The sequence below is a fragment of the Chenopodium quinoa genome, unplaced genomic scaffold (assembly GCF_001683475.1).
Source record: "Chenopodium quinoa cultivar QQ74 unplaced genomic scaffold, ASM168347v1, whole genome shotgun sequence".
In the NCBI taxonomy this organism is placed as follows: Eukaryota; Viridiplantae; Streptophyta; class Magnoliopsida; order Caryophyllales; family Amaranthaceae; genus Chenopodium; species Chenopodium quinoa.
This window is the reverse complement of record NW_018745265.1, coordinates 39,916-57,203: the sequence shown is the minus strand read 5'-3', so window position 1 is coordinate 57,203 and position 17,288 is coordinate 39,916. Positions and strand designations below refer to the sequence as shown.

The 17,288-nt window shown below is 37.6% G+C and overlaps 3 protein-coding genes across 3 annotated transcripts; 1 reads left to right on the top strand and 2 right to left on the bottom strand.

Moving 5' to 3' along the window:
• Window positions 1-240: 240 nt before the first annotated feature.
• On the bottom strand, window positions 241-2,114 carry LOC110711365 (probable inactive purple acid phosphatase 29). The gene is made up of 3 exons (XM_021889737.1): window positions 1,728-2,114; window positions 736-1,605; window positions 241-636 (listed from the first exon to the last, which is right to left on the bottom strand). The coding sequence occupies exons 1-3, from the start codon at window positions 2,014-2,016 to the stop codon at window positions 590-592; spliced, it is 1,206 nt and encodes a 401-aa protein (XP_021745429.1). The 5' UTR covers window positions 2,017-2,114; the 3' UTR covers window positions 241-589.
• Window positions 2,115-3,568: 1,454 nt separating this feature from the next.
• On the bottom strand, window positions 3,569-5,537 carry LOC110711364 (probable inactive purple acid phosphatase 29). Its single transcript, XM_021889735.1, has 3 exons — window positions 5,029-5,537; window positions 3,954-4,826; window positions 3,569-3,858 (listed from the first exon to the last, which is right to left on the bottom strand). Exons 1-3 carry the CDS (start codon window positions 5,342-5,344, stop codon window positions 3,812-3,814), a joined length of 1,236 nt encoding a protein of 411 aa, XP_021745427.1. The 5' UTR covers window positions 5,345-5,537; the 3' UTR covers window positions 3,569-3,811.
• A 3,136-nt stretch (window positions 5,538-8,673) lies between these two features.
• LOC110711362 (anthocyanin 3'-O-beta-glucosyltransferase-like) lies at window positions 8,674-11,618 on the top strand. The gene is made up of 2 exons (XM_021889732.1): window positions 8,674-9,226; window positions 10,482-11,618. The coding sequence occupies exons 1-2, from the start codon at window positions 8,742-8,744 to the stop codon at window positions 11,497-11,499; spliced, it is 1,503 nt and encodes a 500-aa protein (XP_021745424.1). The 5' UTR covers window positions 8,674-8,741; the 3' UTR covers window positions 11,500-11,618.
• Window positions 11,619-17,288: the final 5,670 nt, after the last annotated feature.

The following is a 17,288-nucleotide window of genomic DNA, read 5'->3' as shown; positions in this document are numbered from 1 at the left end:
CACCCCTAAATTAAAGCTTTTTGAGAAGATGTTTAAAAATAAATGTGCAGGCCGAAGAGGCTAATGTGGTGTGTGCGCGGCCCAACAAGAGCAACTTTTATTATTTGTTGAATTGCGTTGTAAAACCCACAGCCCCAATCGCTTCAATTGTAAATTCTTGTACAATTTTGACAGAAGTCAGGCAGGAGTAGTGTAATTCTTAGCTTGTAGAATTATGACATAAGTCGTTGTATTATATGGTACGCAACAAAGTAATTTGAAATTCATATCATCACTTAGAATAAGGGCCGGGCCGGGGTTACATCTCATATAGTATATAGTTTTGTATAGATGTAGGCTTAAGAATTCCTATTACCAAAGTATGGATTATTATTATATCTAATGATTAAGGAACCTCAAATCTAAGTCCTTAATCATCAATACAAGAGTACATGCATTGCTTTTCTTTTTATTTGATACAATAATCAAAGTAAGGTAAAATTTTATTTTTATTTTAATTTTTTGCTCAGACTAAGCTACTAGTCAAGCATTTGGCGTCTGCTTGCTGGACTGCATCATAGCTCCATCAGCATCAGCAAATGAAATAAGCTTATTCGCTCATAATCGGTTTAAACAAAGATTGAGCTCGATCTCCACCTGCATAGAAAATTCCCAATTGTAAATACCGGCACAAATTTGTTTCTTATGGGGGCATTTTCGTGAATATAATAAAAGCAAAAAGTGGTAAGTAGTTACCGGTAGTAGAAGCCCAAAGGACTTCAGGATCAATAAGAGTGAGACGATCATCATGAAGTCGCTTCCAGGTAACAATGGACTTAACAGGACCCCAATCACCATCTTCGGTTTTATCCAACTTAACATTGATCACCCTTGCCCTTCTGGCCCAACCAGCTAAGCCATATCCATGGTACCCGAATCCAGCTCCGTAACATAGCTGTATGTCACGAAGCTTACCACAATAGTCGTTGATATGTCCATGTCCTACAAAAGCAGCCTTAATATCCCCTGCTGCAAGCATTGTGTCATAGAACCCCGAATTGACGCCGGGGCAATACACATCCTCCTGTTTTTCACCCACCATATTGGACTCGGTAATGTTGCTGTATTCGGGTATAGGAATGTGGAAGAACACCAACCCTGGAGCGGGTCCTTGTTGTGCTTCGGGTGGGCTCGTGTAAGCTTGTTGGAGTTGTTTGGAGGTGCGAAGGAACCAAGATTGCTGAGATGGATGGATCCACTCATATCCCATGTAAAAATTGGGAGGGAGGCTGTAAGTGAATTCACCGGAATCAAGGAGGTAAAGGTTAAGGACAGACTTGTTTTGGAGAGGGGAATCTTGGACACCGGCGACCTCCAAGTTGTAATTACCCCATCCCCAAATCGACTCGTCTTGTTCGAGATTGGATGGATTGAGAAGGGATAGAGTGTTTTTCAATCCAACTATGTATTCCATGACTGCTTTTCTTGGAGTTCCGGTTACAAGTGTATTCACGTCGTGGTTACCTAGTACAGCAATCCATGGGATATTCGACTCGATTGCTGCTGCAAATGCTTCATCCATTGATCTGTTATAGTTATACGCATCTACTGAATGGACGTTGTCTCCTGCATATATATTCAAATTATCGGATTATTGCTACAATAAGTTACAAAACTGTACACTTGACACGTACCCGAGTTGGACATAGACTACAATTGTATGCCCAATAGATTGAATAGATACGTACCAGTGAAAACGATGAGATCAGGATTCTCGGTATGGATGAAACGACGGAGATAATGAGTGGTGTTGAGATCAGAGCAGGTTTCCATTTGAGATGGCAAGACATCTCTACAAGCAGTGTCCTTGCCATTAGCGTAGTGCATATCTGAGATTTGCAATATTTTGAATTCTCCATTTTTGTTGAACCTTAACAACTTGTCCTTGTTTTCAACTTTTATATTTGTGTTGAATGAGCTTGCATTTTGGAGCATCAATGCAAAAACTCCCACTATGAGTAAACCCAAAAAACCCATTTTTTTTACTTCTTTTATTTTTTTAGTAATAATCCCACTTAAAGACTAATTGTAGTACCCAAGCGTATACTATACTTTATATCTGCCGCTAAGTACGACTATCATACTTTAAATATGTATACAGTATACAGTACCTCAATTGGCACATGTCACATGATCCACGTTGGGCATGGTCGTTGACTAACTCTAACGATTGGTTCCGCTGACTGTGAACAATCTAACTGCTCGATCTGTAACACCGAGAACAGCCTGTGCCCCGTGGTCCTCATGCGCCAAATTTATCGCATTACTAGTCCTATTTAATTATATTCGGGTGATTTCCCACAATAATGTAAAAACGATACATTATTTTAAAAATAAATTTCCTAAATATCGTCCACATGTGATTTTAATTTGGTTCACCATAAACTGTTAAATAACAGTAGCAGTTTTTGTTTTAGAACCACTATTCATATTACTATTAGCGGTTTTAAAAAAGACCTCCTTTTATTAGTAACAGGTCTCTTTCCCTCCTTAAATGCATTAACCCTTTATATGTGCAAAAAGAGACCACATTGTGAAATAACAGGTTTATATTCCTTTTGAGAAAAAAAAGAAAAAAACCACAAACCCACTTTACTGTGGTGTAGGTGTCCTTTTCATAATAATAAGAACAAACAAACCTGCTTCCTGTAACAAGGGTCCCTTTTATTTTTTATTTTATTTTTTTAAGGGAAAAAAAAAACCTCTAATAAACCCCTATTGACATCAACAATTCTAAGTTGAACCAAGCATCGGATCCTACTTGGACAGTATCTTGAGAATTTATTTTTAAACTATTGTCTTTTGGGAATTAATTTTTGATCCAATTATATTAAGGCAAATCACTCCTGCTATTTCATGATAAATTTCCACCATATTGTAATTGAATAGTTGTCTCCTTTCTTACAACAATAATATAATAATCCTCACTTACTCTCTCATGCATGGTCTCAACTTGAAATAAATAAATAAATAAATAAAAACCATCCAATATCTCTCATATACATTTTTTAAAAAACACCCACTTGTTCACTTGCATAATACAATACTATAACAAATAAATTCTTTTATCTATTCAAAAAAAAAAAAAAAATATTCTTATAACTCCAAGAATATATTTAAGTGATGCATGTATTTATGAACACGGGAGGAGAGAAGGTGTTAAAATATTAATTACTCCGTATTCCGTATGAGAAAGGGTGTCGTTAATTGGAGAGAGAAACCCCATGCCCTGGTTTGGCTCATCACCATGAATATTGAAATAGACAGGCCAAGGAATTTTGCATCTTGACAGCAAAATGTAGAGGGGTTTGCTTAATTATTTTATTTAGAAAATTTTGTATTTTACCACCCAATAATACACACGTATTTTAAAAAAACTTTAAGAAAGGTACATGGTGTTAAATTGTTAATGATGTCCCCATCAAAGACTTTAAGAAACTTCAACGATATTCATATATACTACGAGTACTTGGTAATATACATGGTCAGAATATCCCTCCTAATAAGAAACTTCAATCCCATGCCCTGGTTAAGCTCATGACCTATATATTAAAGTACACATTTTATAAGATACTTCAAATGGAGGCCCAAAACTGCCAGTCCAAGATTACATAAAACAAGTACAAGACAAATATGAGTTTGAAGTACAAGCTAATCATAATCATAGGCCAGATTTTATTCTTGCTTCATACAGCTAGCTATATATACTAATCTCTAAATACTACTATCTAGTTTGTAACTGCATCTCCATCAACATCATCAGCAAACAATCTTATTCGCTCATAATTGGTTTGAACAAAGATTGATCTCCATCTCCACCTGCATATATAGAAATGCAAGCCCTCAAACAAAATACCCATTGATAATTTATTTGTTACAAACATAAATTAAAAAGTGGTAAGTAATTAATTTACCAGTAGTAGAGGTCCAAAGGACTTCAGGATCAATGAGAGTGAGACGATCATCGTGAAGTCGCTTCCATGTAAGGATGGACTTAACAGGACCCCAATTATTACCATCTTTAGTTTTATCCAACTTAACATTGATCACCCTCGCCCTTCTAGCCCAACCGGCTAATCCATATCCATGGTACCCAAATCCGGCATCATAGCAAAGTTGTATGTCACAGAGCTTACCACAATAGTCATTCACATGACCATGTCCTACAAATGCAGCCTTAATATCTCCGGCTTCAAGCATTGTATCAAAGAACCCTGAATTAACACCGGGGCAAATGACATGCTCCTGTTTTACACCCACCATCTCAGATTCCTTGATTTTGTTGAATTCGGGTATAGGAATGTGGAAGAATGCCAACCCTGGAGCGGGTCCTTGCTGTGCTTCGGGCGGGCTGGTGTAGGCTTGTTGGAGTTGTTTAGAGGTGCGAAGGAACCAAGATTGCTGAGAAGGTTGGATCCACTCATATCCCATGTAAAACGTAGGAGCGAGGCTGTAGGTGTAGTCACCGGTATCAAGGAGATAAAGATTAAGGACAGACTTGTTTCGAAAAGGGGAGTTTTCGAAACCGGCGACCTCCAAGTTGTAATTGCCATATCCCCAAATGGACTCACCCTGTTGGAGATTGGAAGGATTGAGAAGAGACAGAGTGTTTTTCATACCAACAATGTATTCCATTACTGCTTGTCTTGAGAATCCTGTTTGCAGTACATTTACGTCGTGGTTACCAAGGATAGCAGCCCATGGTATGTTGGACTCAATTGCTGCTGCAAATACTTCATCCATTGATCTGTTATAGTTATATGCTTCCATTGAATGCACGTTGTCGCCTGCATTCATAATTAATTAATTAATTAATACAGTACAACATATCATTATGATCAGATCGAATTTCACACTTTTCAACTTGAATATCTTTGAGTTCATTTCCCAATAAAAATTAATCCATACTATGTACGGAGTATCAATTTCTATATATATATATATTTTTTTTTTTTGAAAGAATAAATCATGTATATATAGATAACATACCAGTGAAAAGAATAAGGTCAGGCTTCTCAACGTCGATGAAACGGCGGAGATAATGAGTAGTGTTGAGATCAGAGCAGGATTCCATTTGAGATGGCAAGACATCCCTACAAGGAGTGTCCTTGCCATTGGCGTAGTGCATGTCTGAGATTTGCAATATCTTGAATTCTCCATTTTTGTTGAATCTTAACAACTTGTCCTTGTTTTCAACTTTTATATTTGTGTCGAATGAGGTCGCAGTATTTTTGGGCATCAACAAGAACACTCCCACTATAACTAAACCCAGAAAACCCAATTCTTTTAGTAAACTTGAAGTCATCCCTAATTTTGTGTATGTAGTTTCTTATTAAACCGAACCTGTGTCTGTTGTTGCATATATTTGGACTTACTTGGTACTAAAATAATAATACGGAGTAGATCTTTGTACTTTTGTAGGGTATTTTTTATACAACGTATAATGTAATGATTCTTGTTTGCCACATGATGCTCGCTTATACGTAGTATCCTTGGCCCTCGTGCACCACATGCCACATAGTATGTATACCGTATACGTGATACCTTTACTTATTCCTGAAACGAAATTTTTAATAAAATTTAATAAGAGTGGGTTGTTTACCTAATTTTTTTGTTGTTTTGGGTTAATGGGGCTTTCATTAATTAAATAATCTGTTAACATTAATTTAATACAAAGCAATAGCTCAAAAGTAATCTGATTGATATGTTAGTTGATGACTGATATGATAGAATTACAGTATTTAATTTGATCCCGCAATTCTTTAAAATCTTACCTACTTGACGTTGTGCCTCGTGGCTCTCATGACACCCAAGATAAAAAAAACTAAGGAAATTCTGTAAAATAATCCAAATTTTCACATCTTTGGTTTAAATAATCTCAACTCTAAATAATTATTAAATAATTCCAGCTTTGAGGTGTATTAACCAGGCCCATGTGAGTATGTGACCGGTAACCTATTAAACAAGTAATTTTTTTAAAGTTAATTAACACGTTTCATTGTGTTAATAGTTGAAAACATATTTAAAAAATCAAAAACAAAAAGCCCAACCCCAATCCCCCAACCCACGACAACCACTATCGTCAAGCCTACCACCGGCCTAACCCAAGTCCCCAGCCTCAGCCTGCTAAGGCCAAACCCCCTCCCTCACGCGGCCACGCTAGCACCACCCTAACTGACGCCCATTTCCCTTAAACAACCAATCCCAAAACCCTCGCTTGAAATCCTTAAAATACCATCCCCCATCGCATAAAACCCCAACCGCCCCTCCACCACCATCGGAACCCTAGCGCAAGGGTTCTGATGGCGGTGGAGGGGCGGCTGATGGTTTTTATGCAGTGGGGGAGGTGTTTTAGGAATTTTGGGTGGTCCGGTGGGTGGAATGTCGGGGGTTTTAGGCTATGAAATTGGCGGTTTTGGGGGGAAGGGAGCTACCGGCATGAGAGAGGGGATTCTGGCCGGCACGTAGGTGATGAAGGGGGTTACATCGCAGTTGTTGTGGGGAAGGTGGTTCGTGGGTGGTGGTTGGGCTACATTTTTTTACAAAAGTTTTTCTCTTTTATTTTAGGTTTTTAAACTTTTTTTTTTAATTTAGGAAAAATGGAAACTAATAATCCCACCTTTGCCACTTCTGCTCAAAACAATCCCACTGCACCTTTTTGAATTCCCAAAATAATCCCACATTTGACCCCCATCTTCACAAAATGAGCCTTTTACCGGTTTGTGAAATTGGTAACTTATTTTAGAAGGTGACTTGCCATGTGTCACCTTTTGATTGGTACAATTTTAATTTTTGCAAATTAAAAAAAAATAAACTCCCCACCACCGTCCACCGCATCACACACCACTTCACCACCCCTCCCTTTTCCTGGTTTCGTGGGTGAGATCGGGGTTCGTGGGCGGCGGTATTTCGGGGTGGTTTGGGTTTTGTGGGTGGTCGGGGTTCGTGGGCGATCGGGGTTCGTGGGTGGTTTGGGTTTCGTGGGTTAGTCGGGATTCCGGGGTTGGTGGGTTTTGTGGGTTGGTTGGGATTTCAGGATTGGTGGGTTTCGTGGGTGAGATCGGCGGGGGTGGTTTGGGTTTCGTGGGTGGTGAGAGTTTGTGGTGGCTGGGGTTCGTGGGTGGTCCGGATTCGTAGGTGGTGGGGATTCGGGGGTGGTGGGATTCGTGGGTGGTGGGGATTCGGGGGTGGTGGGAGTTTGTGGTGGCTGGAATTCGTGGGCGGTGGTATTTCGGGATGGATGAGGTGGTTGGTGTTAGGGGGGTTTTGTGGGTGAATGGCGATGGTCGGGGCTAGGGGAGAGAAAGAAGGTGATTAGGTTAGGTGGTGATGTGGTGGGGTGATTTGGTGATGTGGTGGTGGTTATGGTGGATAGCTAAGGTGGGAGATAAGAGATTGAAAAAAAAAAATTAAAAAAAAAAGTTAACCTGTTAAACAAGTTGTGGGTTAAAAGGCTCATTTTGAGAAAATGAGGGTTAAAGGTAGGATTATTTTGGGAATTAAAAAAGATGAGATTGTTTTGAACAGAATTGGCAAAGGTGGGATTATTAGTTTCTATTTTTCTTTTAATTTACAAACAATCACATGATGACACATGTCACTCTAACCAATTATAACAAGTTAGTAATCGGTTTGGGCCTGTTTTAAGCAAATACACCGTAAAGTTGAAATTATTTAAAGCGAATACGTGGAAGTTGAGATTATTTTTAACAAGTCTTCCAAAAACCAATTTTTTTTTTTTTTTTTTTTTTTTTTTTAAGGGACAAATTTGTGACATAACTCTGTTCATTTCTTTTGGTATACTTTATCCGGAATTATTAACAGCTAGTATATGTAAGATATTTATTACAGATTTACAGTAGATGAATTGTTTGAGTTATATTGATATTCTTGACCAATAACTATAGCCTACAAATTAAAGAACATAAAACTCTACCATACTTATGAAAACTTTTCTGTGCTTAAATATTTACTTCAAAAGTTCAAATTGTTAATTTAATGGCTAGTTAACTTTTAGTTAATTAGTTTGTGTTAGTGAAATTATAATAGTAGTGGCTGGGTTTAGTGGGTTAATGTTAGGCATGATGTAGATAGATGATTATAACCTTATGAAATCATGTTTCCCCTCTCCCTACTCCCATCTCTATTATTTATAATCAGCAAGTTTTGTGTGTGGTTGGTCACACGGTGTGACTAGCTAACAAACAAGTAACCCTTGATTCTCTTAGTAATCCCTGACTAAGTAACCCTTCAAACCTAGTAACCCCTGATCATACTAGTTACTCCTAAATTATTTTTACTGAGCTTAAATTAATTTTAATGAACTGAAATTACCTTTACTGAACTGAATTTATTTTTACTAAACTGAAATTAAATTTGCTTAATATTATTTTTTTAAGGTGAAGTTAACCGGGCCTAAATATTGATTATCAAACACACTAAAAAAAGAGGTAAATCAATAGTCATTGACTGCATCAGTGTCAAAATCTTTTGAGGAATCATAAATGATAAGTACGGAGTAATTACGAGCTAATCTCGTCTCAGATATAATCTACAGTCGCCGTTCCTCGAGGAACACGAGCACCCAGTTTCCAGTCTTTCCACCCTTATACAAAATACGTAGTAAGTCATTCCATTACAAATAACGGGTCCAAGTCAGGTTGATATGTACACGCACTAAAGTTTGTAAAGAAAAAAAACACATGGAAGAAAATGGAAGCAAAAAAAGCAATCTAACAGCGTACTTTATCCCGTACTTGACACCGAGTCACTACTTACCTCTCTTCCAAATTGCTAAGTTGTTTGCATCCCGCGGGGTGCACGTAACATTCCTTACCACTTATCACAACTCCCTCTCTTTTCGCGATTCAATCGATTCCCTCAACAAACTCGGCCTTGACATCGACCTCGACTATGTTCACTTCCCTAGCAAGGAAGTCGGCTTGCCCGAGGGGGTTGAGAACTTCAGTGCCTCTCCTAACTTGGAAATTGCCGGTAAAATCTTCCGAGCTTTTTTCATGCTTCAAGCTCCCATCGAAGCTAAGGTTCGGGCTGCTAAGCCTGACTGTATTGTCGCTGATATGCACTGTTTTTGGACCACTGAACTCGCTGCCAACCTTGGTATCCCTCGTTTGATTTACCATGTTCGAGCTGCTTTTGCCCTCTCAGCTGTTGATGCCATTGATAGGTATGTACAACCTATATAGTCATTTATTGTTGTATCGTCTATTGATTTGTGGGATGCTCAACTTTCTCATAGTGAAATTTTTTTTTGGTTTTTCACATGGCATTTCCGTAAATAAACCAATAATTTTATTTAATTGTGGAGTCCACAATAATGGAAAAATTATTAATTTATTCACGAAAAAAAACAAATTTTATTTCTCTAAATATCCCATTAATTTGATTTGAGGTCAACAGGGAATTTCCCATTGATTAGAGGTCAAAGTATAGGAATTACATTTAAATATCTAAATTAATTTTTTGTCTAACATTTATTGTAGGTCAATTGACCATATTGGTATAAAAGTTAACACCCTTATGACAAATTAGTATAAAAGTTATTGCCGACGACATATTGGTATAAAAATTAACATGTGGCGACATATTGGTATATAAGTCGACAAATTGCGACATTTACCCCTATTTTCTCGTCGGAGGATATGTGTATAATACACGCGCTTAATTTTAGTGCTAATAACTTTTATTTGACATTTTGTTTTTTTGTACTTTTCTCTACGTTTTATATTAATTTAAAAAAAATATGAAGTAAAAATCCAAAAAAAAAAAAAAAAGGTTGGAAGCCCAAAAGTGATGAGAAAGAAGCTAGGGGGAAACGAATAGGAAAGCTTGAGCAAAGGGATATAAGCTTGAATGTATTGAGGGCGTTGGAGCCGTTAGTCATTGAAGCATCACAAGGGTAGATTCTTCTTTTTTTTTTAAAAAAAAAAAAACACTCATATATATGTATTTTCTTATTATATTGTTGATTTACAAAGTTGTGGATATAATACAAATGAAGTAATAATGAAAGTTAGCGTCTACTAGTAATTGGTTTTGAAATTTAATAACTAATATTGAGATTTTGTCTATTGTTTATTAGTTCTTTGGGGTTTTATCGTTTGATTGATTTATCAAAGTTATTGTATTGGAAGGGAAGAGGGAAAAATTATTATTTGGTGCTGAATAAGTATATTATGATAATAAATAATATTGCAAAAGTAATTAAAATAAAATTTTGAAGTATACAACACGCTCTTTCATCCGAAGAAAAAGTAGGGGTAAATGTCACAATTTGTTAATTTATATACCAATATGTCGCCACATGTTAATTTTTATACCAATATGTCGCCGACAATAATTTATATACCAATATGTCATAAGGGTGTTAACTTATATACCAATATGGTCAATTGACCTGTGTCCTGGTTTAATATATGTAGGTATACTCCTTATGAGGATGTGAAATCTGACGACGAAACCTTCCTACTACCGGGACTCCCACATCCAATATACATGACCCGCTCAGAACTTCCGCAATGGATCCAAACTCCGAGTCCCTACACCACATTTTCCAACAAAGTTAAAGAGGCTGATCGCAACTGTTATGGTGTTCTTGTTGATAGCTTCTATGAGTTGGAGAAAGACTACATAGATTACTTCCGGAACACCTTGGAACGTCGTACTTGGTGTATCGGCCCTCTTTTCCTACACCATGATCTTGTTCTCAAAAAACTCAACTCCGGCTTGGACAACAACAACAGCAAAGCAGAGGAGACCGATAAACACCCTTGTTTGGAATGGCTGGATAAAATGCCACAAGGAAAAGTTGTGTATGTAAGCTTTGGAAGCATATCAAGGTTTAGCTCAGCTCAGCTGTTTGAGATTGCTGAGGGACTTGAATCTTCAGGCCAACCATTTATTTGGGTGGTCCGAAAAACGGAGGGGGAGTCCAAGGAAGTGACGGATAAATGGCTACCCGAGGGATTTGAGGAAAGAATTTCTGAGAAAAGTATTGGGATGCTTATACAAGGATGGGCACCCCAATTAAAGATATTGGAGCACCCGGCCATTGGTGGGTTCGTGACTCACTGTGGGTGGAACTCATCGGTAGAGTCCCTTTCCGCGGGGCTACCTGTGGTGGCCTGGCCTCTTTCTGCTGAACAGTTCTATCATCGAAAGTTATTTATCGATGTATTAAAGATCGGAGTTGGGGTTGGGAATATGAAGTGGAGCTCCATGATTGATGGAACGGATGAGTTAGTGAAGAGAGATAAGATTGAGAATGCTGTGAGGGAGTTGATGGGAGATCATGAGGAGGCTCAGGAAAGGAGGCAGCGCGCCAAGGAGTTTGGCATCGCCGCTAACAAGGCTGTTCAACAAGGTGGTTCTTCTTATGATGACTTAACTGCTGTCATTGATGAACTACAACGTCTCAAGACATCAAATGATGTTGCATGATTCCAACGTCTCAAGACATCAAGTGTGAAGCAAGTTAAAATTGTGCTCAATTATATGCACAAATTAAATTTAAATAATTATGATTATGGAAATTGTGCTTGTTTTGATTTTTAAGGGCTTGTTTGGCATTGTTTTTGGTTTTCAGTTTTCTGTTTTCTTTTTTTTTTTTAAAAAAAACAAAAAACCAGAAACAAAAAAAAGGTGTTTTCACTTTTGTGTTGTCAGTTTTCAAAATTATCATGTTTTTAATAAGTTTGAATAATTTTTTATTCAAATGATTTTGAAAAACAAAAAACCAAAAAACAGAAAACCACAACAATGTCAAACGAGCTCTAAATTAGTTATTTACAAATCTTGATAATTATTGTAGATGTCAGATGACATATTCTTTCATAAAATAATAATCTTCCTTTGTTCTTTTCTAATGTAATGTTTGAAGATCAATAAAACAAAAATTATATTGGAAGTATTTTTTTTACAAGGTAATAGAGAAAGGAAGAATCAGGAAAAAATTGAAAGAGAATTTCGTAGAGAGAGAAAGAAATCTTTTATCAAATGCTTAACTTAGTTTTTTATGTGATGATTGCAGCCAGACCTGGGCACCGTGCCAGGTCGTGCCTGGCGGGCCACGGGCTGGTTCGTGCCGTGCTGGTCATGCCGGCGGGCCCAGGATTTCGTGCCGTGCCGTGCCGACCATTTACACAGGCCAGCCCACGGCACGGCACGACCCTCGTGCCTGGCGGGCTCGTGCCGTGCCGGCCACGTGCCGGCCTGCGGGCTGGCAGCGGGCTGGTGCAGTTTTCAAATAATTTTTTAATTTTTTTATTATTTTTTTTTATATATATGACAACATTATAAATTAATAAGTTTATAATGTATATAAGTTATAAAATTATAATTATAAGTTTTATAAGTTTATAACTTATAAGTTATAAGTTATTAAGTTATGAATTTTATAATTATAAGTTGAATATTTATGTTTTATAATTTGTATATTCAATATTTATATTTATATATTTACTTTATACTATTACTTTAAAATTTCATGTTTATGATTTATTAGTAATTGGTATAATTTTTTTTTTTTTAATATGAATTTACAAATTGTAACAAAACGGGGAAAAAAGGCAAATTGGACTTTGGATGTGAATAATGCGTACTTTATATTATTATTACTTGAGTTGAGAAAATTGTACAATGATAACAATGATAAAAATCATACAATGATGGTATTAAACAAAAATTGGAAAATGATAAAATTGATATTTTTAAAATCGTACAATATACAATAATTGTCTATTCTTCTTCTCCTTCTTCTTGCTCGTCTTCGTCTTCGCCTTCGCCTTCAAGGTCATCGGCTAGTTGCATAGATTGGGAACTAGCCGAACCCGAACCGGAAGCGGAGGTTCCTTCTTCGTTGTCGTTGTGGTCGTAAGAACGGTCTTGTGAGCGATTTTCCGCATCCAACCAATCTTTGAAACACACGCACATTTCTAGTGTTTCGGGTTTTAGACTTGTTCTTCTATCGTCTAAAACCCTTCCGGATGCGCTGAAAGCTCGTTCGGAGGCGACGGAGGAAACTTGGATAGCAAGAATGTCTCGTGCCATTGCCGCCAAAGTTGGATGCTTCGAGCTTTGTTGTTTCCACCATGCAAGGAGGTCGAGGCTATTTATCTCATCGTCGTCCATGCCTTTGGTGAAGTCGTAACTCAGGTACATCTGCAACTCCGAGACGTCGCTTTGCGTTCTCCTGATTGATGAATCACCTGAAAACCTTGAAATCAAGTTAGTAGCTTGTGAAAATAAATGTTTGGCCTTCTTACTTACGTTTTTGGATGGTTGGGAAGGCCCTGAGCGAGGAACGGTGCCATATTTGGCTTCATAGACTCTATATAAAGCAAAAAACTGATCCTTCACATTAGTCTTATAGTTTTCTATAAACCTGGGCACGGGCCAGGTTGGCCCGCGTGCCGCCCGGCACGGCCCGCCGTTCGGCGCAGCCCGGCACGGCCCGAATTCAAGCACGGCACGACACGAAGTTCAACTCCCGTGCCACGGGCCGTGCCACGGACAGGGTTGAGAATTCCCATGCACGGCCCGGCACGAGCACGGCCATGGCCCGCCGTGCCGACCCGCAGGCACGGCCCGGAACGGCCCGCGAACCAACGGTAATGTTACCGTTTATTCTAGCTCCTTAATAAGCCAAAAAAACGGCTAAAAAACAGCTAGTTTTTTGCCAATTTGCTCCCCAAAAATTCTATAAATACTCACCTCCATTTCATTCCCAAATCACAAAATCACAATCTCTTCTTCTTATCTCTTATATTCTCTAAATCTCTAATAATCCTTATATTCTTAAATTCTCTAATTATTCTCTTAAATTCTCTAATTATTTTCCTAATATCGGAAAAAATTAAAAAGTTCGTAATCGTAATTAGTGGAGCGTTGAAGCACGGTTGTAAGATCTAAACTAATCTTAAATTTATTATTGTTTTATTGTTATTATTAGAATAATCTTGTTTAATTATTATTGTTGTTAATTGTTATTGTTGTTGTTATAATTGTTGTTATTAATTATTATTATTGTTACAATTGTTGTTATTATTTATTTTTGTTGTTATTGTTACTGTTATAGTTGTTGTTATTAATTATTATTATTGATATTTTTATTGTTAAAATTGTTGTTATTAATTATTATTATTATAGTTAACCACTTTTTATTAAAAAATTAATTGTTAATTATGGCATCGAACAACCCATCATCTAGGTCTAGGGGGAAAGGCCGACTTATCCGTAGTAGTAGTTCTAGGGAACCACCAAATACAACGAGCCCCCAAATTACGAGTTAAACCAATGACCCCATTTACTTCCCCCCGGGCTATGAGCCATATAATACGTCGGGATTTCCAGCACCACCACTAAACCAATTTCCACTACCACCATACCAATTTCCACCTAATTATATCGGTGATCAACAAAACTATTGTTCTAGCCAAGGTAGCCAAGAAAGTACCCGAATTCCCTCCGGTTCTACCCCTTCTACTGCCACTCCCACTAGTCCCACTACTAACCATCACACACATCATGAATGGTTAACCGAAACTGAGATGCTACTTTTGAAAAACCGAAGGAGTGAGGTATGGCGTTATTTTGTCCTAAGTAAAGATGGTGAACAATGGGCAAAATGTAAAACATGTAATAGTGTATTCACGGCAGTTACCAAAAACGGGACGGGACACTTATCTAGACACATGAAAGCTTGTGCAAAACCAGCTAGTGATCCAACCCAGCCCAAAATTTCCCAATTCCATCCATACGGCTTTACATACAACTATGAGAGGGATAGGGATGAACTAGGGAAAATGATAGTACACGCCGAACAACCTTTTCTTTTCTCGGAAAGTGACGCATTCAACACCTACATTAACAAAGCACTACAACCCCAACATAAAAGAATCTCTAGGAAAACCGTTCGTTCCGCCGCAATGAAAAATTTCCTAGAGTACAAAGTCCGGTTACAAGCCGAATTGAGTAACCTTAACTGTAGAGTATCTTTAACAGCCGATTCTTGGGATAGTGGTTATAAATATCACTATTTATGTGTGACTTGACATTGGGTAGATGATCAATGGATGTTACAAAAAAGAATAATACATTTCGAAATGCTGGAATACCCACACACCGGCATTAACATTGCTCACCATTTAATGCAAGCAATAGACGAATACAACCTTCGAGATAAAATGATGTCTATGACTTTTGATAATGCAACCTCTATGACATACACAGCTAATCTTATCAAACAAAACTTAACCGATATACTATTAGACGGTGAAGCTTTTCATACTAGATGTGTTTGCCATGTACTTAACTTATGTGTACAGGATGGAGTTCGGGCAATTGGTCCATACTACAGCAAAATCAGATATGCTATTATGTCTATTAATAGCTCTAACATGAGATACCAAGAATGGAAGAGTTTTCTAAAACAACAAAAGATAAGGGTAATAAAAATTAGAACCGATTGCCCAACTAGGTGGAATTCCACCTATGACATGTTAACAAAGGCAATTGAGTACAAGGGCCCGTTAACATTATTTTACAACCAAAAATTTCCACAAAATGCTTTGTATGATGATGATTGGAATAACTGTGAAAGATATATGCAATTTTTACAGTTATTATATAACATGACATATTGTTTTTCTACTGTTTACAATCCTTGTGCTCAAAACTTTCTTTCTAATGCATGCTTACTCGCCCAACTTTTCGCTGATCATCGCCATCAAAGTGATTATGATCAGTATCTTCCAGCAATGGAAAAAAAGTGGCGTAAATATTATAGTGAGATTCCTTTGATTTATATTTTTGCTTCCATATTAGATCCTAGGCAAAAGTATGAAAACACATTAATGTTAGTTGACATTTACTTTCAATGCATGTTTCTTGACGATGATGTAGAAAACTATAAGACTAATGTGAAGGATCAGTTTTTTGCTTTATATAGAGTCTATGAAGCCAAATATGGCACCGTTCCTCGCTCAGGGTCTTCCCAACCATCCAAAAACGTAAGTAAGAAGGCCAAACATTTATTTTCACAAGCTACTAACTTGATTTCAAGGTTTTCAGGTGATTCATCAATCAGGAGAACGCAAAGCGACGTCTCGGAGTTGCAGATGTACCTGAGTTACGACTTCACCAAAGGCATGGACGACGATGAGATAAACAGCCTCGACCTCCTTGCATGGTGGAAACAACAAAGCTCGAAGCATCCAACTTTGGCGGCAATGGCACGAGACATTCTTGCTATCCAAGTTTCCTCCGTCGCCTCCGAACGAGCTTTCAGCGCATCCGGAAGGGTTTTAGACGATAGAAGAACAAGTCTAAAACCCGAAACACTAGAAATGTGCGTGTGTTTCAAAGATTGGTTGGATGCGGAAAATCGCTCACAAGACCGTTCTTACGACCACAACAACAACGAAGAAGGAACCTCCGCTTCCGGTTCGGGTTCGACTAGTTCCCAATCTATGCAACTAGCCGATGACCTTGAAGGCGAAGGCGAAGACGAAGACGAGCAAGAAGAAGGAGAAGAAGAAGAATAGACAATTATTGTATATTGTACGATTTTAAAAATATCAATTTTATCATTTTCCAATTTTTGTTTAATACCATCATTGTATGATTTTTATCATTGTTATCATTGTACAATTTTCTCAACTCAAGTAATAATAATATAAAGTACGCATTATTCACATCCAAAGTCCAATTTGCCTTTTTTCCCCGTTTTGTTACAATTTGTAAATTCATATTAAAAAAAAAAATTATACCAATTACTAATAAATCATAAACATGAAATTTTAAAGTAATAGTATAAAGTAAATATATAAATATAAATATTGAATATACAAATTATAAAACATAAATATTCAACTTATAATTATAAAATTCATAACTTAATAACTTATAACTTATAAGTTATAAACTTATAAGTTATAACCTTATAAAACTTATAATTATAATTTTATAACTTATATACATTATAAACTTATTAATTTATAATGTTGTCATATATATAAAAAAAAAAAAAAAAATTATTTGAAAACTGCACCAGCCCGCAGGCCGGCACGTGGCCGGCACGGCACGAGCCCGCCAGGCACGAGGGCCGTGTCGTGCCGTGGGCTGGCCTGTGAAAATGGTCGGCACGGCACGACACGAAATCCTGGGCCCGCCGGCACGACCGGCACGGCACGAACCAGCCCGTGGCCCGCCAAACACGGCCCGCGGCGGCA

Excerpts from the sequence above, each read along its gene's own strand:
- LOC110711364 (XM_021889735.1), bottom strand. The coding sequence starts at position 5,344 with ATGACTTCAAGTTTACTAAAAGAATTGGGTTTTCTGGGTTTAGTTATA. Across the intron at positions 4,827-5,028 it reads TGACCTTATTCTTTTCACTG|GCGACAACGTGCATTCAATG; the intron begins GTATGTTATCTA and ends TTATGAATGCAG. Across the intron at positions 3,859-3,953 it reads CCTTTGGACCTCTACTACTG|GTGGAGATGGAGATCAATCT; the intron begins GTAAATTAATTA and ends CTATATATGCAG.
- LOC110711362 (XM_021889732.1), top strand. The coding sequence starts at position 8,742 with ATGGAAGAAAATGGAAGCAAAAAAAGCAATCTAACAGCGTACTTTATC. Across the intron at positions 9,227-10,481 it reads GCTGTTGATGCCATTGATAG|GTATACTCCTTATGAGGATG; the intron begins GTATGTACAACC and ends TAATATATGTAG.
- LOC110711365 (XM_021889737.1), bottom strand. The coding sequence starts at position 2,016 with ATGGGTTTTTTGGGTTTACTCATAGTGGGAGTTTTTGCATTGATGCTC. Across the intron at positions 1,606-1,727 it reads TGATCTCATCGTTTTCACTG|GAGACAACGTCCATTCAGTA; the intron begins GTACGTATCTAT and ends ATATATATGCAG. Across the intron at positions 637-735 it reads CCTTTGGGCTTCTACTACCG|GTGGAGATCGAGCTCAATCT; the intron begins GTAACTACTTAC and ends TTTTCTATGCAG.